The following is a 23088-nucleotide window of genomic DNA, read 5'->3' as shown; positions in this document are numbered from 1 at the left end:
ATAGTTAAAAGTTGAAATGTAAATAGTTGTTTTTTGTATTATATGATTTATTTATTACATTTTATGTGGAGTGAATAAATAAAAGTATGTTTACGGTGGCCCCTAGACACAAAACACGTACAAACCCCAAAACATGTAAAAACCCCAAAACATGTAAAAACTCAGAAGCACGTACAAAGTCCAAAACACGTACAGAACACAACAGAAGTGCTCCAGGATGCTAGGGGGCAGTGTTGAGCTTTTGTTACCTCGTGGCTACACAAGCCAGCAAGTACCAACAACCGGATTTGTTGTGTGGTAGTAACAGGAAAATGAACATTTTTTTTAAATTATTTGAATATATATATGAGTGCTTGTGTATAAATACACAAACAATACACATATGCTTTCAATTGTGTAATTTAAGTGATCTAGGTAGCTCTGTTTGGGAAGGTCAATTAACGCTAGAAATGTGTTTTGGAGTTTGTACATGTTTTGTCTCTAGGGGCCACCGCATATATTTATATATAAATATATATAAATAAAACCACTTTTTTACACTAGTAATTCCTTTTGCCATAATTTTATATTGTTGTTAATAATAAATAAATTAAAGCAACAAAACAACCTGAAGAGCCGGTTCGGAGCCGAAAAAATCCCATCGCTAGTTAACAGTGGCTAACAGATGCTAACAGCAGCTAACAGGGGCTAACAGATGCTAACAGGGGCTATCAGCAGCTAACAGAGCCTAAATGTAATACTGCTGGCAGAGCAGCATATCCTCACTAACTCATTGATGTGTGGCTGTCATCGGTCAGGACTGAGCTTCTCTGGCTCATATTTGACTCCTTCATTAGGTTTTCCAGAGTAAATAAAGCTGGACATTTCTCTTTGATAGAACAGAACTCAGTTCACTGCAACTGGTGACTTTACTGGTTCCAATGGTAAGAAATATACCCAGTGAAACACAGAAGCAGTTTACTGTATAAATTCCATTCTGTTAACATCATTCATCACAAGCACTTTGTATGTCACATGGTTATGAAATCACACTAACTGTTTTTTGACTAAGAAGAAATGTTACACTTCTAGTACAGTGCTTCTGGTATTTGCTGTGTTGTAATTCTGTTTTTCCCACTCCGGCATCATCACTGTGGAATTTATTCCTGCCTCTGTGTCTGGACATATAAGGTCATAATTCTTACTTTTTAATCTATTTTTCTTAGCTGCGTCAGAAGACAATGGCTCATTGACGGGCTGATCTGAAAGGGCAGACAGCAAAGCAATGATTAGTCCGAAAGAAGTCTACAAAAGCATTCTTTTGAAATAAACATGCATGTATGCTTTCAGGGGTGCTTAATATTTAGTTTGTGCAATTATGAGAATATTTGAGATTTCTCACCTGGTTCAAAACCTAAAATAAGAAAATCCCAGTAAGCTAGAATAAGCAGTTTGAAGCTTTACAGAAGCACACATACTGAAATGTAGATGGGACCAGAATCCATGCATGATCTCCCAGGTTTTGTTCAAAGGAAGCCTTGAGGTGAAAGTGAGTGTGCTGCTATTTTTCGGACTTTTTAGAAATCACCTGATTTTGCATCAGTGCGGGTTTTTTCTCCTCGTACCATTTCAGTTCATGAAATTGCAAATTGTAGTCCTGATGGTGCATATGGGTACATATGTGTATGATATGACTTTCTGTATTTCCATTACGCACGGGTGAGTGAGTCTGTGTGTGTGCCTGAGCCCAGAGTTCAGTGTTGATATGCTGCATATTTCCTGTGCTGACAGAGAGAAAGCATATTCATAAAATGATTGATGTTTTTGTTTTTGCAAGAGAAAAATAAAAAAAGATGGAAAAACAGATACAGATGTAGAAAGTGACAAAGATCAAAATATTGGTCCTTGGAAGTGTGCTCACAGAAACTGAAGATATGCTTGCATGTACCCAGCTGGCTCTGTCTAATTCCTCTGTGACGCTGACCCGTTCTAGTGGACTCACTTTCAGTCAGGGAAGAAAATTGTTTGGTCGCAGGAAGAAAAGTAACTCAGAGGACGTGGCCACACCGAGGTCCCACTCCTAGCTTGTTACAGATGCCTGGCCAAGACTGTATTAACTCATCGTAACAGTTTACACAAATAGGCTTAACCGTATGAACGTTATTTTAACCAAAACCGTTAACTTTTCCAAATCTCAACAAAGTAAAATATGTCATTCATCAGTGCAGACGTCTAAGATCGCACCGCCTTAATCAGTGTGTTGCACACACATCATTGCTTGCTGGCTAGCCCCTGTGCTTCGTGGATAGTGAAATGTGAGATCAAAAAATGTGGGGTGTCTGTATCTCAGGTGGTAACCACTGGCTACTAACCGGAACCAGCCAGTGGTTGGTGGTTCGATCCCAGTCTCCTCCAGTCTGCATGGGCAAGATACTAACCCCATGTTCCCTCCGATGCATCCATCGGAGTGTGAATGTGTATGAATGTTAGATAGGGAGCACTTAACAGTCTGTGTGATTGAGTGAATGAATTCGTTGTGTAAAGCGCTGAGTGCTCAGAGTAGAAAAGCGCTGTATAAGAACCAGTCCATTTACCATCAAGGGGGTAAAGGACCATCTCAGGGTGATAAGCAACCACATATCCCCGGCCAACCTCAACTGTGACTTTTTATTTGACGAATTTAAGAAAAATCCAATGTAGCCACTTAAAACTGCCCCTCAGCCTAAATCCACAGTGTCCTTGTTGTTGCAGCACATGTAGCGTCCCCACTGATTTTCCCTTTTCTGCTACAGGTTAACGTGTGAATGCTTGTCAGTGCTGTATTTCTCTCCAGTGTAACAGTGTCAAATCTCATTTTCTCAGCTGAGATTAAATTAAATTAATATTGTACTTGTAGCCGGACTAGAAGACAAGTGTTCATTTGGGATGGTGTGTTTTTCCTCATTGATCATCAGGACGGCCATCTGATGATGATGATGTCTTTATCCTGTCTTCCTTCTCTCACCCCACCCGGTCGCTGCAAATAGCCCCGCCCCTCCCTGAGCCTGGTTCTGCCGGAGGTTTCTTCCTGTTAAAAGGGAGTTTTTCCTTCCCACTGTCGCCACAGTGCTTGCTCATAGGGGGTCATATGATTGTTGGCTTTCTCTCTGTATGTATTTGTGGTGAAATTAAGGCACAACGGGACCACAGATCTGCATTTTGAGCCATCTTTATTCACCTTTGTCACACCACCACAACAACTCCTGAGTCCCCGAGATATTTACCTTTTTTTTTTAATGTCCATCAATCCAGTCTCAGGTCTTTGTTTTCATACTGAGCTAATATTCGAACATGAATATCTTACATGGAAAAAAGAATAAAACCGATGATGTAAAGTTTCCTGAAATTCTACTAAAACTGACAGAAGGAGGCTGGTGTAGTGTTTGTGAATAGGAAATCGTTGCATTTCAGAGTAATTCAAAATAAAAGTACTTTTTGACATTAAATTCTTGGTCACAAAAATGAAGAAGGAAAACTTTTCATTCAGTTTCTGAGTTGGATCGGCAAATGTGACAAATTGTAAAAAATAAAAATAAAAATAAAAAATCTGTTTTTTGCGAGTTGAAGAAAATTCTGGAGTTTCCAGATGGTGCTCTAATTATAACTGAGAAAATAATTTTGTTAAATATATGCATGTTTTTTCATATTGGGATCCACTCTGTAGGCGTGCAAACAGCCTCAGAGGAGTCTCATAATTCAGGTTTCAATACAGTATTAAAAGCGCGACATGCTAAAGGCGGGCTGAGCATTCACAATAAAAACATCTGTATCCAAATCTCAGACTAACATTTCTGACTTATGAGAAAACTTGAATCTGTTTATTGAACTTTCTGACAAATTAAGTTAATTATCAGTTTGTGCATATGAATTTGTATCATTTTGCCTAAATGTGGCATTTTTGTAAGATTTATTCTGGGTTTACAGAAAACACACTGATGAAGAAATCTCCAAAACACACTCAAACTCACGTACTGAGTGTGATACAGTTGGCAGTACAGGGTTAGCATCCATACATCCCACAGTTATGCTCATTATTTTCCAATAAGAATCTCTTACTCTGTTATGTTGGCATATCTGTTTGCAATAATCATCTAAAGCCTTGTTTCCTTTTGCTTTTGTTTTCTGTGTGCGTGCGTGTGTGTGTGTGTCTGTGTGTGTGTGGCAGTATGGACCGGATCCAGCAGCTGAGACGAGAATACCAGCAAGCTAGAAGAGAAGGAATGGTGCCGCCATATGAAGAGTTGGACCCACGACGCAGAGGCCATGAAAACGACCCACACAGGGTAAGCAGCACAGTGACGCTCACACACAGACACACACAGAGATCACAGTGCTGTGTGTGTGAGGTTTCTTATTCTCTATCAGAATGATCACTGCTTTTATTGCGCCTGTCAAGTGATGAAGGCCCTTTAGCTGTCAGTCGCAAGGTGCTCTTTGACGTGAACGGCTCCCGTGGGCATTGAGCCGATGGGACTGATATGATCCACTTTTCACGAGGATGACACACACGGAGGAGAGAAGTAGAGGTTTTATGCGCTTGTCGTTCGGCAGGTAGTGTTTTTCAAATCACAAATTCACATCCAGGCACGATCACGTCTGCGCTCAGATTGGCTGAGTCACGCTGGAAGACGCCGAGGAGCACGTCTGCGATGCCGTAATAATGTTAAATTATTAATGTGCTAACAAGAACTCAACCTCCCACGTTAGCACCAGGTGTCACCCTGCAATGACTGCGCTCGCCACCGTTGCAAATGAAGCGCATGCAAATATGTTGTGGACTGAACAAAGCTGCTGGTTTAGACGATACGGTTCTGCTTTCTTTCCTGCTCCTTTAGCTCCTTGTGCAGTAACTGTCTGATTATACAGGTGCTGCAAGTTTTAACAGTTTAACAAAAATAATAATAATTTTGATCCTGCAAAATCAGCTGCATGTTTCAAATGAAAGAGGCCTAAATGAGTAGATTATTTTAACTAATACTCACAACTAATGTCTGGATGAGTAAACCTGAGATCCCAGAGTGAGCTCAGTGGATCGCGTCCCCGACTGCTGTTACTAACATCCAGAAACACGACGCACAGAGTGGGAAACAAGCCAGAGGCCCGTCGCTGGACCGAGGAGCTGAAATTAATCTGCTATAACAAACGGATAGGTTTATTGCAGCAATCACAGTTTAACTGCCGGACCGTGAACTCCTCGAGTCTGCTCATTGAGGCCGAGTCAGAAGCTTTACTTCTGTGTACACAGACGCTGTCAACATTCATTACAGCCAGCTTAAAACATAAAAAGGATAATTAATACATGCAGTCGGGCTGGACGATGTCACGACTACGAGGTGACACATTAACCACATCTGCGTGTGGGTGTGTGCGTGGGAAAATGTAAAGATCCGGGCGGTATTGCGTTTGGCACCGTCCCCTATGGGCGGCGCGGCGCTGCAGTGGTTAGCGCCGCTGCCTCACAGCCGGAGAGGTTTGAACCCGCTCATCATCCGTGGCCTCTCTCCCCGGAGTGTGCATTCTTCTCGCTGTGCCTGTTTTCCAGTCCGTTTGCAGCTTTAGTTGGACAGACGCTTTAGGAAATGCCCGGGTGGATCATTTGGAACAAAAACAAGCTGATAATAAAAGTTTGTTTTAAAGTTATTTTTTAGAAATCTGTGACTTTTTAAAGTAATGAAATTACCATGATTGATTAGGAATTTGATCGCCTGTGTCACTGCATCTAAACAGCTTGCTTATCCAGACTTATGCTCGGCTCCCGCTTTAATTCACATCTAAAAGTAATTTGGTTTGTGACCCGCCGGGGGCAATCGTCTTTCCCCTCCGATCGATAGCCTTGCATTACACTCTTCCCTGCCTCCAAATAAGAAAACTTTGTCGCCGTTTATATCGCAGAGCGTGAGAGCAATTAGCATGCTTCAGAGGTGCAAATGAAGTTTGAAGTGTGAAAGTTGGAAGGAAGACCAGTAGCGGTTGCCACGGCACCTAACGAGCCTCTCTTATTACGGATGATGCATTTATTAATTAAAGCATAAGCGATTTTTTACCTGACTGGCTCTCTGTCGCATGATTGGGGAGAGAATAATGCTTATGGAGGCGAGCTGGTGGCTAATTCAGCTCCACTTCTCTTGGTTTGTTTTTCTTCGTCTGATGTGTGTTTTTATAGGATTGGCTGAGTGGCTTTGAGAAGTAAACAAAATGAAAAGTAAAGTGTGGAGCGGCCGAGACCAAAAACACTGATAAAGGCAGAGAGAGAGAGAGTGCCCATCTTGCATTTTTGCCACAGTGGGCTCGACGTGTTTCCTCTTCTCCTTTTTCCCCCTATGGCTCCATTACCATTTCACTGATTCATGGTTATGGGTTAGCTGTCTCCGCTAGCAAAATTATGTTTTGCTAAAAACAATTATCAAGCAACAAAAGCCACACCACAAGTGAGCGCATTGTGTGTGTGTGTGTGTGTGTGTGTGTTTTGGAAGACAACAACAGACTTTCTCCCTAAGGAGACGGGGAACTAAATCAACAGGGCGCTGTTGTGTTGTCCCACACACACACATTTACACACAGTTATTCACACAGAGTACTGTACACAAGCCAATTGTTATGGTGGGTGGTGTGACACCGACTTTATTATTAGATTAAATTATAATGAGCAACCATCAGATAGTTTTGCCGTACTTTGGGTTTACATATGCGTGCTCATTTACAGTCAGTCGTTTAATTACTAATGTTGTTTTGTTATGTGAGGCAGAACAAAACGACCTCAGGTTTCAAATTTAAATCTGCCTACTCACTGAGCTGGTTTGTTTTCCTACCGGTGTAACCTCATCGCCGTATGGCGTTATTTTTGTGCCACTATTCTGAGCGCACGTAAAAAAAAATTGAGCGCACGTAAAAAAAAAATTGCAGGTGCAAGTGTTGCATTTTGAAGAGAAATTTATTTTGAGCGAAGAAAAGCTGAATTTGAGTGAACAAAATTCATTGCTGCATGCAAAAAATGTATTTCAGTGTTTGCTGTTATCCACGCACACACACACACACACACACACAACAGCAGCCCCTCTCGCTCAGTTTTTGCATTTGCGCTCGCTCGCAATGTGTTGCTCGCGCTCTCAACATTTCTGCCTGTGCGCGCTCAACTCTTTGTGTACACCGTTATATTTGTGCCACAAAACCAGCCAATCACAGACTTGGATGCAAAAATATCTGATTGGCTGTTCTGGTCTCCAATCAGCTCGAAATGACGAAATGCAATATCCCAGAATCCATTTCATCCAAAACTCAAAGGAGGCAGTGGCGGAGGAACACAGAGTGGCGGAGTTTGAAATATTACTCTGTCTGGGTCACAAAATAAACTTTTAAGATATTTTCATGCGAGAATGTTGCTGTGTAAACTTCAAATGTCTGCTCGATTCATCAAGACATCACATATTTGCAAAAGTGCTCTAACGTTTTCGGAGATGCCTGTTGATGGAGTCCATCAGCGAATAGTTTCAATTCACAGGTGCAGCAATTCTTTAACACGCGCACGTAAATTCTGCAGATTTCATTTTTGTGTCAAGGTCAGACCAAAATCAGTAACGACTTCATGTTACCCACAAGGTTTTTATGGATCATCTTCAATCTTCACAACAACACATTTGGCTTGGGGGGACACGAGTACCTTTGTTAGCTAGGTTAGCACCTTCATTGTTAGCGTCCAGGGTCAAAGTTGACCTTGGAAAAATCCATAAGGAGTAATATGTCATATGAAAGGGCGTGAGGAGAGCTGTACAACAGACTTTTTATTTTTCCAATACAACGCCCTATGATGGCACAATCACACCATAACATCAAACATGAAGTTTTAGTTTCACCCGTGTCCTTCGGGGTGTACTCTGAGTGTGTTTGCTGTGTAACAGTGGAAATACTGACAGCTGTCACTGCTTTAATGATAACAAACTGTTGGATTATAAGACAAGCTGTGACTCCTCTGCGCTCCCAATAAAGCAGCTCATTGTAAAGCATCACTGCTTTAAAAGTGGCCAATCACTTTTGACGTAAATATAATTCATATAAAGGTCCGATCCTTCATTTAGAGGCAAACGGGAGACCGGAGATGTGGGCAGGATGGCCTCTGTGACCTGTGATGTAACCTGGATTTAATCCACGCTTTGGAAACGTGCTGTAACATTTTTAAACCACCTGTAAATGTAACATGTAGCCAGTGCAGCTGCGCTGAAACAGCAGCGATGTGAGAAAGAGTGGGTGTGGACAGGCCTGATAAAGGGGTGGATTACAGTCTGCAATCCTTCCTGTATTCTGATATTTTTTATATTTATATTAGAAAAGGGCACAGCCTCTGCTGGTTTGATGCTCGTTTATCACCATAATCTCGTGCTTTGTCCATTCTGTGGTTCTAAACACTATTAATTTATTTCCATATTCTTATAAATGTTATTCATGACTATGAGGTAAAATGAAGAAAAATCCCCCGCTGCTGACCTTTCCCCCTCAAACAAACACACTGATTCGTTTATCTGCACAAATTTGTATCTTTGTCGTCCTTTCTGTTTCTTCCCTCTCGTTCGTGTAACGTCTAAAATTGTCTGTTTCCTGCCGATCGTCCCCGCTGTGCCGGTGCAAATGTGCTTCCTGAAGCTTGACATTTGCAGAAGTTTGTGCTAAATTTGACAAAGTCCTCTATTTCCTGCACTCCCTGAAAATGCCTGTCAAATTCTGTAACCGCTGAGCTCATCCACTTCTCTGATGATGACTCTATCCTCTTCGTCACAGTTGCTAGGCAATGCGGTTCACTTGCATTTGCCTTTTTAATTTCGTGTTCGTTGCGCCGACTTGACAGGCTTGAGTTGCAGCTGTAGCTGCATTCTTGTGTGCGAGCTGAACTTCAGCTTCATCTTATTAACCGTGCTGGGGCGGAGGGAGCCGTCCACTCTGGATTTGGGGTATTTTGAGGTCTGTTGGTGTTAAAGTTTTTTTGCCAGAACAGCAGATCGATTTTCTGCCTTTGATCAAACCGAACAGCAAGTCCTGTTATCGGTTAGACGTTTAGCTTCTTTGTAGGTTTATTTCTTTCCTTTCCTTTGAATAGAATTATTTGCAGGTAATATTTAAAGGAGAGGTCACTGTTACCTTTAACAGCTTCAGCGAGACACATGGAGCAGATTCAGTTTTATTGTTATTGGCAGCAAAGATCAAAAGTGAAAAAAGCTCATGAAAAATTGCTCATCTATAAATGTTGCCCGTGCACGTGTATAATAGGACTTTTTATCATATCCTGTTGATGCAGCCCGAGTTCCCTCTACTCTTAGAACCATGTCCGGTCCTGTACATAGACAGGGGCGTCTGTGTGTGTCTGTGTGTGTTTGTGGGTGTGGGCGAGCGTGTTTTGTGCGATTGTTTGTCTTTTTTGGTTCAAGGTTCCAGTCCTCTGAACTGCCTCCAGGATTTTCTCCAACCTCGTCAGAAAAAGGCGCACCATTGTGTGATTCACAGTAGAATTTGGGAAAATCCCAGCGCAGTAATTCCCAGAACCTTTCCCACATAAAAACACATCTTGTTTTTTGGCCCATCCTACGTTCACTCTGTCTGCCGCTTTCTCACTTTTACTTATTTGTCTGACACCTCGACTCTTGTTTGTAGCATCAGGTGGGAATTAAACCCACCGTCCATTTCAAAGAAATCAGGAAGATTTGGGCAGTTTGGGGTTTTCCCCACATTTAACCTCCAAGTTATCCTGAGCCTGTCCTTAGCAGACAGAAGCTTTAAACAGGTCACAAACGCTGGGACGTAGACACACATTAACAACCTTTTTCACCGTGTTAAGACACTTTAATGGCACGATGTGGGAAAATGTGTCACGTTAGTCACGAGTTTCAGACGCCTGACTAACATAAACACAGTTTCCCTGCTGTGGAGGCAGCGTGAACAGAGCATGTTAGTGAAATACTTCCTCCCAAGTTTAAAGTGTTAATAACAGATCTCTGCTTTCACACGTAAACGTTTATAAATCCCACTTTCTGTGATCCAGGTCCATCAGGAAGACCTGCAGTCAGTCACCAGTCGGCCTGTTACATGTTCAAGTCACCCAGGTTATTATAGGAAACTAACCTAGATGAGAAAATATTCTAGTTGACTAAAATAAAAGTTATATAGAAGCATAGAGAGGGAGTGGTGTTAAATCTCTGCCATGTTTTTATTGTAACATCTGTACCAGTTTTCTTAATCCTCACCTCTGACATGTCTCCCACACAATAACAATTCAAATGACTAAAACTAACTAAAAAACAAATAAAAAATTTTCAATCAATTAAATAAAATCCACTTTGTAAACTGAGCTGAATTAAAAACAAAACATCAAAAATAAAAGAAAAACTAATTATGATAAATAGACTGATTCTTAGGTATTAATGTTTTACTCGAACACTCAAAGCGTTTTATCAAATTTTATCTCCAAATGAAACTTCAGATTTTGGCCTGATGAATAAATCACAACCACCAGAATCCAACATCGAGTCCATCGTGTCGTCACCCTTCAGAATTTTGTGTTTGTCCTTTCACAGTCGTGTCAGGGCATGACTCTGTACTAACACACACACCTTCCCTTTGGGACCTTGAAACGCTTCATTTTAGAAATTATAAACAGGAAATGTTCGTGTTTCCTTGAGTGTTGTATAGGAGATACATATATAGGAGAACGGGATTAAACCCCAAACCTCTGTTAGTGAGAACGAACAGCACTAAACCTTGTAGCAGAGAGTCGGCAGGGTTAAGAGAGATGCTCGGAGCTCCTCATCCCTCCTGCATCTTCTTCCTCCTAATATAATTTTCTATCACATTCAGTTCGGTTCATGGCCTTTGAGCATGTTTTCTCTCTAAACCTCAATATTTCCCTTTTTTCCACTTTAATAAGAGGTGCATCGGTTTTTTTCTATTAAATATGACATTGAGAAATAAAATGCTCTTGTCGGTGGGTTGAGTTGATCAATAGGTCCATCTATTTAGACTCATCTCCAAGCAATTGGACGCGGTGGAATATGGAAACACAGTTGTGCTGTTCTGCATCCTGACTGAGCCACGGCTAAGTCCTGATACCTGAACGCTGCACTGCTGCTAGCAGACACTGTGATAACTGAAGGAAAGGAGTTTAAGGGGGTGTCGTTTCTACATCTGCACGAATAAATCCACATCAAAAGACATGCACGGAAAATAACGTGCATGCATCGATGCCAAAAATCTATATTCAAACATGGAAAAAGACATAAGTAACACATGCAGGCAGTTTCAGGAGCAGTCGTGCTATTGCATGCTGCACATAGACACTCTGCCTAGTGCTTATATTAAAACCACAGGTGGTTTTCTCTTGGAAAAACACATAAAACCCATTGCACAGTTCATATTCTCTAATGTTCTCTCTCCACAGCCTTAATATAATAAAGTTATATTAAATTGCAGCTCAGTTATATGAGACAGTCTCTTTGTCACTGAGTACTTTCCCCGTGCTGTGCATTTTTGCAAAAAAGGTCTTTTATTTACTTCACTGACAGATTCAAGCAAGAATTGAACCGCTTATAAATTTCACCCATTGCACAAATTGGATAAAGTTTAGTGTTTGGCATCTCTGGAGTAAAGCAATGTAAATTAATAATCTGACACATCAGCATTATTCCAGAAACAGCGTGGTAAGACCTGCAGTCCTTTGTTGGCTTCGCTGAATACAGAACTGGCTGACTGGCTGCATAAAGAAATGAATGCTAATAAAGGGGATACACTGTGTCAGGCTGCTCGCACGAGCTGCTCTGCAAAGGTTGTGTGAGACGCACAACATCCCAGCCAATAGCACGTGATCGCACACCTCCATCCACAGTCACAGTGTGCACACAGATGCAGTCAGAGATGTTTCCTATATGATCACGAGACTGAGCCCAGTGCTGATTCTCACTCAGGCCTTATAAGGACAAGCAGACCGTTGGAACGGCACAAATGTGCTGAATGTAATGGAACAGAAAGGAAACTGGGATTTCACCGATGGCCCAGAACAACTGTTGGATGGAAAGAAGGAAGAAAAATGACAGAAACAATAAGACGAGAGAGACAAAGTGTCTGCAGAGCAGACGTTCTGCATTACTGAGCAAGATTTGACGTGTAAAACAGAAGGTCAAAGAGAGAGCCTTACTGTGATTGTTCCTAACCTAGGACTTCCTGCTGAGTATCGAACCTTTACATCATTTATAATGCTTGGCGACTTGTCCTTTAAGAAAACTACTTTCATTTTGGTGATAAGCCTCAGTATGTATAGTGTGCCGTGTTCACTGCCCGATGAGAAAGAAAATGAAGGTCAGTCGGTCAGAGTGCAAAGAGTTACTGGCTAATGTGAGAGCAGAGACACGTTACATCCCAAAAAATGTGAGCAGGAACTACAAAAATGGCGGACTGAACACAGACAAGTTGTTTGCAACACGTTTGCATGTGCATGTAACTTGGTTCAAGGCTCACAGAGTTACTCGTGTGCTGCCTCAGTCACTATCCTGAGAAGTCTGTGGCATCAACATGAGCAGATGTCCAGATTCTGATTTGTGGGAAGCGCTTTGCTAATCTTTACATTTGTAGTTTTGTCTCGGTTGCTCTCTCACTGCTGTGCATCTGTGTTGATGAATGATGTCCATGTCCAGTAGCAGGTCAAGAGGTTACATGTCAGACAAGATGAGATCAGTGTCAGCTCAGTGGACCCAGACACACACACACACACACACACACACACACACACACACACACACACACACTGTCTCAGTGAATAATAGAGATGCTCTCATGTTCAGGCAGTCATTGTTCGCCTTTCTCTCTTGCGCTGTTTCGGTCTCTCCTCAGTCCCTGTGGACCACTTTGTCGTTGAGCTAAGCTGCTGCTCACACACTGAGTCATGAGGTCATCTTAGGCAAGGTTTGGTGGTTATGACAGGCTGAAGCAATTAACGACTGACTTATTGTCAGAGATCTGGAGCCATTAACAGCTAAATCATTCACAGTGACTGACCAAGAGAGTGTGTGTGTGTGTGTGTGTGTGTGTGTGTGTGTGTGTGTGTGTGTGTGTGTGTGTGTGCGTGCGCTGTTGAGTGGATGAAACCTGAAACCTGTTTAATGTTTGAAGAATAAGAACCAGGTAAAGGTGAAAACTAGCATAAATCTGTTTGCACTGTCACGTTGCAGCACAGAGAGAAAAACAGGGCGTTAATCATAAACCACGATTCAAAGTTAAAAAGTCAGAGTTAGTTCTTCCTCTGAAGTAACTGCGTGGCTCACACAGCTTACTGCAGTATTGTAATGAAAGACGCTGCAGGACATTAAGCCAAATGCAAAACCACTCAGACTGCTCTGAGCCAAGTCACACAGCCTCCATTTGATTTGGCTGGAAAACAGTCGAAGCAAACCTGGTGTCGATAGAGATCACACACACACACACACACACACACACACACACACACACACACACACACACACACACACCACTGACTGTATATAAATGATTGAAGAAGTCAGTGTGATGTACTCAGTGTTAGCATTTTTCCACCGCCATGTTGGTTTTTGGAGGGTCAAGTGCTAAAGCTTCAGCTGCTCCTCGCACGCCTGGAAATCTGCATTTACTGTAAATAATCCTGAACTAGGGTTAAATAAAACACTAATACAGAACTATAATGCTCCCCATTACTGGACACTAACGTTGACTTTAACACGCGGCAGATCTCTTCTTCTTCTCCTTTCAGCCGAGCCCTTTAGGGGGCGCCATAGCCAGTCCTTAGCCTGCTACCATAAAACCTCCTCTGAGGTCTTCCTCAGGTCCCCCATCTTCATCATCCTTTGTCCACTCACTGTATCCACTCACACACATCCAAACCCTCTCCACCTAACTTCTCTAACTTTATCTCCAAAACACTCGACTTGAGCTCAACCAGGAGATATTTGTTTGACATTGAGTCATGTGTGAAAACAAAAAACAGAACTAGAGAATATTTGATGGAAAAGTTGCTGGAAGAGTACGGTATTTTCAGAATTGTTATCAGTTACGTTTCCATTGATCAGCTGGTGTTGTAATTGTGACCCAGAGTGAGTGCAGATCGAACCAAATCGATGTCGGTTCTTCTGAAATCTGACTTGGGTGCTTTGGACGGTGCTGGAGTCTGCACGGTCATTGAGACAAAGAAGGGGAACAAAAGACGAGGTTGATAAAATCAAGAGAAAACAGGCAGTTTGATGGAGGGAGAGAAGACATGTCTGAAAGGGGAGAGCTATGCATTGGGTCATTATAGAGGAATGTTAATATGATTAGTGAATGACTGACCTCGCTGTCTGGGACTGGTGCCTGACTGGTCTGATGACTGCTGAACATCCATTAGACACACACAGACACACAATACAAGAATGCAGACATACATCAGACACATATGCCAGAGCAGACACAGGCGCAGGGATCGCGAGGATGGACCGGCGCTCTCACATTAACTGAGAAGTGTGGAAGCTCGTGTGAACGCACACATTTTCTCTTGAACACAGACTCTCTCTGACTTGTGTGGTTTGTGTGTTCGGGCTGCCAGCAGGGCAGAATGAGTCAACATGTCATGACTTATTATCTGTTTTTGAACACGCATGATTTCCCTACAGTCTGGCCTCAGAAAGTTTGGGTGAAGACCAAATAGGATTGGGGACTCTTTGGTTTCGAGCCCCCGCATGACTTCCTCTAATTTGTTTGTTCCTGAGTCTTCAGCATCGAAACGCCACAGAAGCTTTAACGTCACGTATTAATCCTCCGTATAGCATCCAGCACCACGATCAAAGTTTACAGCGCTGCTGCCAGTAGCCGTGGAAACATGGAAATAACTCACAACAAATGTTACAAGCGTCATTTGTGGTGTTTGTCGTGCAGTTCTGAGTTTAAACAGCAGAAGCCATCATTTCTCATGATGACCACACTGGTTTGTGTCGTTTGGTAAGATGAGCTGAGGGAGGAAGCACCGTGTCGTGGTCTCAGTGGAATCATCAGGGTCCTGGGTCGTCTGAGCTTTCTTGTATTTTGATGTCATTTTGTATTATGGTTTAGGTTTAAGTTCATTTAGTTAGTCCTGAGGTTATTCTGTATTATTATTATTAGATTGCCCTCGTCGCCGCGTGGTTACATGTTTCCCCGTGTGTTAGTCCATCTGTCATGTGTGTTCTCCCTGGCTGTGTGTCTTAGCTCTGCGTCTCTGCACTTCCTGTTTTATTTTGACAGTCAGCTGTCGCCCTCTGTTTTGTATCTTTTATCCACCACAGTCCTCTGCTCTCACAGTCTGCATCTGCTGACTGTGACAATATAAAGTTACTGTGTGCTGTGAGTGCACTTTGGAAATGTTTATGAGGAGAGAATATTCATGCGTCGTTCAGAGACGTGCAGCAAAGATAAAGCAGCAAATTTAAGTTATCAGTAGATGTGCATGAGTGGTGTCACAGTGTGTACCTGCCAGACTGGAAAGAAGTCCAGAACTGGTTGTGTTGAATGGTAAATGGTTCTTATGTAGAGCTTTTCTGCTCTACTCGAACATGCATCTCTAATTCACACAAGCACTTTTTTTCTACACCTAAGTGCTTCCTGTTAAACAGTCGTACACATTCACACTCGGGATACTTAGACTGAATGACCCGCTCTGCCTCCTGGTATTCCCAGGCACTCTCCCATCCAACTCCTAACCGGCTGCACCCTGCTTAGCATCTGAGCTCAGACGAGATCGGGCGTGGTCAGGGTGGTACGACCATAAGCTGTGGCGTTCTCAGCCTCAGAGGAACAAAACACTGCAAGTCTGTGTTTGTGGCGCTGTTCTTTCAACCTCTAACTATAATGATGTAATGATTTCCTCCTGAACGGGTGGGCCAATCACAACAAAACTTAGTATGAGTGCATCCAGGAATTATGAACATCTATGTTTTTAAAACAGATTTATTATAAATACCAGTTCTTTGGATTTTTGCATATATTATCACAGGGCTGATAAAAACCACCTGTAAGACAGGTTTTTGCTAGTAAAATGAAATAAAATTAGTTCTTTTTAACACACAATATTAAACAGAGCCAATTATGCATTGTCTCATTTTCTTACGTGTAATCACTAAAAAACTGATTTGTAGGGATACAGTAGAATCCAATAGAACACATCTGTATTTCCATTGTTATGCAGCACATTGCAGCTCTGCAGGTGTTCAAAAGATAAAATTGTAGGAATAAATTGCATATAAATAGTAGCAAAAAGTGCAAAACAATGACAACAATCATGGAATAGTACAGTACTGTGTAACTGTATATTTATATGGTCATCTGCAGCAGGCGCAGCGCTCCCACAGAGTTAAATTATGGTCTTGGAAAATGTTTGTCCCAATTTTTGCAAAACCATCACCTGTAATAGAAGCACAGCCATTAAATTTCCTTCAGCGTACAATCAACTGACAGTATTCAAAATCAGTTCACAGTCAACATTTACCTTCAGTGATTCACAGCAGCCTCACTGCTCAGCATGTCGACACGTTTCTCCATGTTTTTCCTGAAATCCTGATACAGTTGGAAAAAACAAAGAGAATCTACAGAATAATAAACTGTTACAACCAGCAGCAGGTAAATAATGAGTGTAATGTTTTCACACGGGGACGTCCCGCTGTAGCCTTTGTCGCCGCCTTCACCATCGTAGGCTCTCGTGCTTTAATCAGATGTGGGCTCAAACACGTGCCCACATTTGGGAATTTCCCATTTTTAATGAAGAATAAGATCCTCGCGTGCAAACGCAGCGGCAAAGTCGTCTTTGCTGGAACAGAGCAGTTTGCATGGTTTGTACGGCGGTGACATTCTTCTATGCTCGTGCACGTGTGTGCAGGTATTTCGTGTGCGGCTCTTGTGTGTTGATGGCGCGTTATCAACTTTCTGCTTTGCTCTCACAACTTTCATTGAGGATTTCAAGAAAGATGCCAGCAGGCAAATGTGCAGCCCAGCTCACAGAGCCTGGACGAGGTGCGTGTGTGTAAAGAGCGATGGGTTTTGGTCCAGTGGAGAGTGTTATCACCACTGGCCACTGCACTATGGACAGGACAGATAGCCAAATTGTGTGTGAGTGTGTGTTTGTTCGCGTGCGCGCGCGTTTTTTTCTTCGTTGTTGGCTCAGCTGTGTTATCGAGGACATACACACCTCTGCGTGTCACACGTGCACCTGTGTGCGTGCCGTGTACGCACTTTTTGTCAAACTGTGAGCAAGCAGAGTTAAAGTGTGTGTGTGTTTGATGTGTGATTCCTGAAGCAGCGTGCAGCTCTTGAGCTTCTTAGAGCTTCTGAGAGAAATATCTGATGCTGAAATATGGTGAGTCATTTGATAGATAACAAATACCAAGAGATGTGTGGAGAGGAAGAGAGCGGGCATACAGTAGTAAAAGTCAGAGTTTCACAAGGAGAGCAGGTAAAAGACTCAAGTGCTGACAGCAGAGGCTGAGGCAGCGAGTGAGAGATGGGTTGTCAACTTGAAGTCACACTGAGAAGCTGAAAGAGTGCCGGGCAGCAGGGAGAGGGACATAAACAGGCCTTTTCCTGCCTGTCGGCTACTTTAACGCTACGATACGTGTTATTTTACATTTTACAGTTTCACTTCTTCTTTTTGTGATTAAAAATAGGCAGACTGTTACAATTTTCCCTCCAAATCAGTGGAAGCACTGAGGCAGAGGAAATCCCCCTCTCCTCTGCACATCACGCCACCTCCATCCAGCTCGCTCATATTTTTTTCACCTCAGTAACATTTATGCCTTCTCACTGAATACTTTTCACAGTTCATTTCACTTTAAAGAGCTCTTCATTAAATCAGGTGTAATTTATAGTTAAACATGGACTGCTTAAAGATCCTTTTTCTCTATTTAAAGTGTAGCAGAGGTCGACAAAAAGAGAGGAGTACGAGTTGGAGCCTCTGTGCTGTGTAACTCATCCATAATATCAATAAGCTTTACTGTGAGCTTAAAAGCTTAAGCTTACGTTTTTTAATTGGCAACATTTTAACCATGTTAGCTTTTCCTGAGAACTCACAGGTATTAAAGATAAATATGGCGCGTAGCAGGTTAGCCGTTGGGTTTTCTTTTGCTCTCTTTTATCAGCTTTTAAATTCTCCCATTGGTCCCTTTTATGGAGAGCTTTGTTTCCAACTGTTAACTCAAAGCTAGCCAGCCTCTTCAGTGAAGATGTCTCAATAGTGTTTGGGAATTCAGGCCAAGACCCCGACACCCTCTCGCTCACACACACTCACACACTCATCCGTACTCCCTCTTCCTCTCTGTCCTCCCATCTGTGAGTTCAGATGAACACAAGTCTCCTGGGGCTTTTCATTGGCCGAGCTCCACACTAAGAGCCGAGCTAATTGGCCAGCTGGGGCCCAGCCGGTTGTTGGAGACAGGGCATTGGCCAAGAGAAGGGTCAAGTGACATGTCATTGGTCAGATCGGATGATAACCTGGCAACACTTGAGGCTTTCTCTCTCGAGTAAAGCCTGATATGAGAAAAAAAGGATCTGCAGTAGATGGTTGGACAAAATTTGGCAACAGATTTTCTGAAGACAAAAAATCTTTGTTAATTTGCAGCTTTTTGGTTACGTAAAAGTCCTTGCAGTCCTTGTGCGAATTTGCAAATAACCCTCAATCATGAGGCCCTAAATTGTTGGACGCACTGAGTCACCTTCAGTTTCACCAATTTATCAGTCCGACTGCGAGTTACAGCCAACTGGTTACCATGACAAGCACAATCATGTGTGCGTGTGTGTGTGTCTGTTTAGTCTTATGCCAAGTCGAGACCAGCAACAGGAGGCCTGTTTTACTGTCTTTGTATGAAACAAATCTGTGCTGTGAGGACCTTCATCAGATTGAAGTTTATTTTTATTTTAATGGCCATCTCTGTGGCCATGCTGTGGTTATGTTTATAGAGTAAAAGTACATGGTAGAGGTTAGGGAATGATTATGACCCTAGTGCTGTAGCTTGGCTGAAAGACTGTGTTTAGTTGCAGAGTGCAGCTGATTTTACAACAACACCACAACAATAACAGACGGTGTCAAACAGTCAGAAAGCCGACTGATAAAATTTGTCGTCTTGGCTGCAGAGCTGAAGGGAATAGCCCAGCATCAGTAGTGTCGCAGTCACAAGGCCCATCATCAGTACAGATGGAGATGTTAGCTAGCTAACAGTCACACAGGCCTAGAGACCAGTCTGCAACTATCTGGCAACCACCAGCCATTAAGGGGGAAAAACGGGTTGTCCCCAGCAAGTTGCGATTGCTAAAGCCCCATGCACAGGTGGTCCTACTAACCACAGGTCACCGAGGAAACCTATATAGTCAGCAACAAGTTGGCAAGTGGTTGCTGGAGGTTGCTGGACTGAATTTGGATGCAAACAGTATACGGTGCTGTACCAAAAACTTGTGTTTGCTTTGGCGGCTAGCAGGTTGGAGCGCTCGGTTGTAGTTTGTGTGGAAGATTTGTCTGCAACTTGTCTGCAAACTACTCGCCATCCACTGTGAAGTAACACACCGGAGTAGTGAATGGCCGGGGTCTGCATATTCTATGTAAACTATGACTGTCCACTTCAATCTGCATGTGACCGAAACGATCATAAGGAGGTTTTTGCACCAACAAAATTCCCAGCAACCTCCGGCAACCAGTTGCCAGCCGGAGAGTACACATCTCAAAGTTCTGCAGCTAGCATGTCAAACACAGCAGTCGTTATTTAGTGCACAACAGTGTTTGCACCACACGTTTTACATAGTGTACCACGGGAATCACGGTTAAGAAAGTTCTGGTGTTTTTGGACTATTCCTGGTTAAACCTAACACGGCTCAGTCCCCATAAGTACTGACTGTAAACTCAGTAACATTCCAGTGTGTCTTCATGCTCGTCGTAATCTGAGTGACCTCCTCGTTTTCATTTATTAATTTACAACTAATTTATCATTGACTTGGTCTGCTATTCTCCCTTCAAGGTTTCACTGTAACGTCCTGCTGCTTCCACACATGTTCTTCAGAGAGAACGTGTTATTCACAAAGTCACAGGAGCTCTTAGGAAACATAAACACACTGTAGGTGATTGCAAACAAATGACTAATGTCATTTTTCCCTTCTCCAAAGTTAGAGAAACACAATCCTTTTCCCTCCCACACAGGTTAATATTGACCTACCTTCAACTTTTTTATTAAGTAGCAGAGTAAGCTAATCCAGAGGAAATGAGAGGTGGAGGTTAGCCGCCAAGGATTAGTCCGGTCCCAAGACATCAAAAGTCCCATTCCCACCCAGGAGATAATCATAGCCACATTAGCCAGGAAATTAAGTCGCTGCTTTAAGGGGGTTTCTAATCCCCGTCTCGCTCTCTCCTTACATTTCTCGATCTTTCCCACATGTCCTACTTTATCTAGTCCTGTCTCTGCCCATCCCCCATCAGCTACACCTGGACTCGAGCTACATCCTGGTCAGTCTGCACAGCCGTCTCTGTTTCTGCTGTTTGATGGATGACTTTTCTTGTACTGAGAGTAATATGTGACCTTTCAGCAGGGTCGGAGCTTTCAGACAAATTGAAAAGTGTTCTGTGATGTTTTTCATGTCTTTGTCTGAATTTTAAGAATTTCAAGTGGACAATATCCAGTGAGGTGCCTGGAAAATAAAGGATCATCCTCTCATCTCATGAGCCCAATCCTGAGGCCATGAGAAGTGGGCAGAGCTCTAGTAGACTTAAAATTGTGTCTTACACAGTTTCTGCAGGAAATTGGCTTTTAGAAAAGAGAACGGTTCTCTGGGGTCATAGGTCAGAAAGGTCTTAAGGTTTAAATACTTAAGAGTTATGTGAATTTGCATGCCTAAGACTCTCAGAAAGAACAAGTCACCGCTTCCTCTGCCTGTTTGTTCGTACATATCTGTTCATGGATTCAGCTCCACAGTCTCAAATAAAAGTGGATTCCTGCCTCCATCTCAAGCATGTCGTCCAGCACAAAAGCAAATATTGCCCCCATTCTCCACACTTCTTTGTCCATATTCACCCGTCTGCGTGTGCTCACTCATACAGATCAGATGTGCACATAAACAGACCACGTATGAAAACGGCAAACTGTGAGTACCTGATTACAATGAACACATATCAGTGAAACACTTTCATGCTTAAGGATTTCAAAGATTTCATCACTTTAACTAAAAAGATTAAAGTGATTAATTTCAAAAGATCTCAAAATCTCATCACATTTTAATTTATTGTTTTGATGGATGGATGGGTGGATGGCTGGATGGATGGGCAGGCATGTGAACAGAAATTAAAGGGAAACAAAGACGATGAGAAAGAAATGTAGCACGATGACAGAGGAAGTGTGAAGAGGTCAGAATTTTCATGGAATTAGAATGAAAAAGAAAAACATTAGAAAAATCAGAAGGAGCTGACAGACTTCATGGCCATCACCGTGCGACTGGAACCAATCATCTGAAAGACGAACTGAGCGTGTGCGAGAGGCAGAAAGAAAAAGTGCCACTTTCATCCTATTACAACTCCATCTAACCTGCCACTGTGGCCACCTGCTCCCACTGTCACACAATCATAATCGCACACGCACACACACACACACACACACACACACACACACACACACAGGCGTATTTCCAGCCCTGTATTCAGGTTCTCTCTCGCACACAGCAGAAATATGCCTGTGCTGCTCTTATGTGCTTATGCTCTTATGCTAAGTCTTGCTCCTGATATCATGGAGAAATAAATAAATAATATGAAAATCCACAAACACACAGCCAGCAGAGATTTTCCTACCTAAGGCACTGACATTGTAAAAAAACGGCAGCGCAGGTAAAAATTTCCTCCGCTCTCATCTTTACTGTCTCCGGCTTCTCCTCGCTCCCATCATTCGCACTTCTCCGTCAGGTAAATTGTTTCCCCTTTAACCCCTACCTTTTTTCACTCCCCCGTGCTTCCACTCTCTTAGTCTTCCTTGGAATTCACCTTCCTTTGTTCCCGCTAATCCTCAAAGGGGAACTTTCTTTAAGTCGGGAAGTTTGAGCAGAGAGGAGGAGACGCAGAAGGAGAGTGGGGAGTAGAGGTAGAGGGATATTCTATCTGGGTGGCAAGGAGGGGGGCTTAAAGGAAACCAAATTATCTCCCTTAACTTTGTAGGCTCCTCATCTCCTCATCCTTGTCTCTGTCCCTGTGTATATGGCATCGCCCTCCACTCTCCCTTCCTCTCTTTCTGCTCTCTTATCGACTCCCCACCTTGCACTTTCAAGGACGAGCTTAACTGTTAAGAACACTAAGGACAGGATAAATGTGTGTGGCACTTCTAGCTATTATTTTTTTATTAAAGTATATATAGTATGTATCTATTTCATTGCATGGGTGTGCACGCGTATGGTACACACACACACACACACACACACACACACACACACACACACACACACACACACACACACACATGCATGAATATTCTGTGTATGTGAGTGTTTTATGTGAATTTCTCCAAAGGCTCTGCAGCAGAGACTAATCCTATCCTCTCTGCTATCGCCTTACCTTCCCTCTTACTATCATTTATTTATCCTCATCTCTCTCCATCACACACACACACACACACACACACACACACACACACACACACACACACACACACACACACACACACACACACTGCTTCCCTTCTCTCGCTCTCTTCTGTATCCATCCTCACTTTCCTCGGCTTCTTCTCCTAAATACACGAACCCACAGAAATAGCTGCACGTTGAACTGAAAAAGCTCCTATTTCAGTTTCTTTTTTTCTTCTTGTCATTAAGTTTGTGCAGGTGTGTGTTTTTGTCTGTGTGCATTCTTGCTCTATTCTTTACAAAAATACATAACGTGGACTCATTTCCTGTTCAGGAAAAACAGCTGTCCAATTAAAAAGCGAGTGAATGAGTTACACCAACACAATCTCCTCTCATCACACCTTTCACACACTGGAGAACGTCCAGGGCAGAGTCCTGCATGAGGTAACCAGAAAGTAGCAGCTTGGTCCAGAAGTGCACATGAAGATGAAT

At 42.7% G+C, this 23088-nt stretch overlaps 1 protein-coding gene across 6 annotated transcripts in view; it reads left to right on the top strand.

The window, feature by feature from the left end:
• LOC113007774 (partitioning defective 3 homolog B-like) overlaps window positions 1-23088 on the top strand; it is a 224447-nt gene that overhangs the window by 170840 nt on the left and 30519 nt on the right. For all 6 annotated transcript variants that reach the window (XR_013902453.1, XM_026144697.2, XM_026144696.2 and 3 more), the window contains one exon: window positions 4184-4301. Coding sequence is in view for 5 of the 6 variants with exons in the window: in XM_026144697.2 (XP_026000482.2) it covers window positions 4184-4301 (118 nt within the window). In the remaining variant the exon portion in view is untranslated. The remainder of the gene's footprint in view (window positions 1-4183; window positions 4302-23088) is intronic.

This window comes from Astatotilapia calliptera, chromosome 16 (assembly GCF_964374335.1).
Source record: "Astatotilapia calliptera chromosome 16, fAstCal68.1, whole genome shotgun sequence".
Lineage (NCBI taxonomy): Eukaryota > Metazoa > Chordata > Actinopteri > Cichliformes > Cichlidae > Astatotilapia > Astatotilapia calliptera.
The sequence above is the reverse complement of the archived record's forward strand: the minus strand, read 5'-3'. Positions and strand labels throughout refer to the sequence as shown.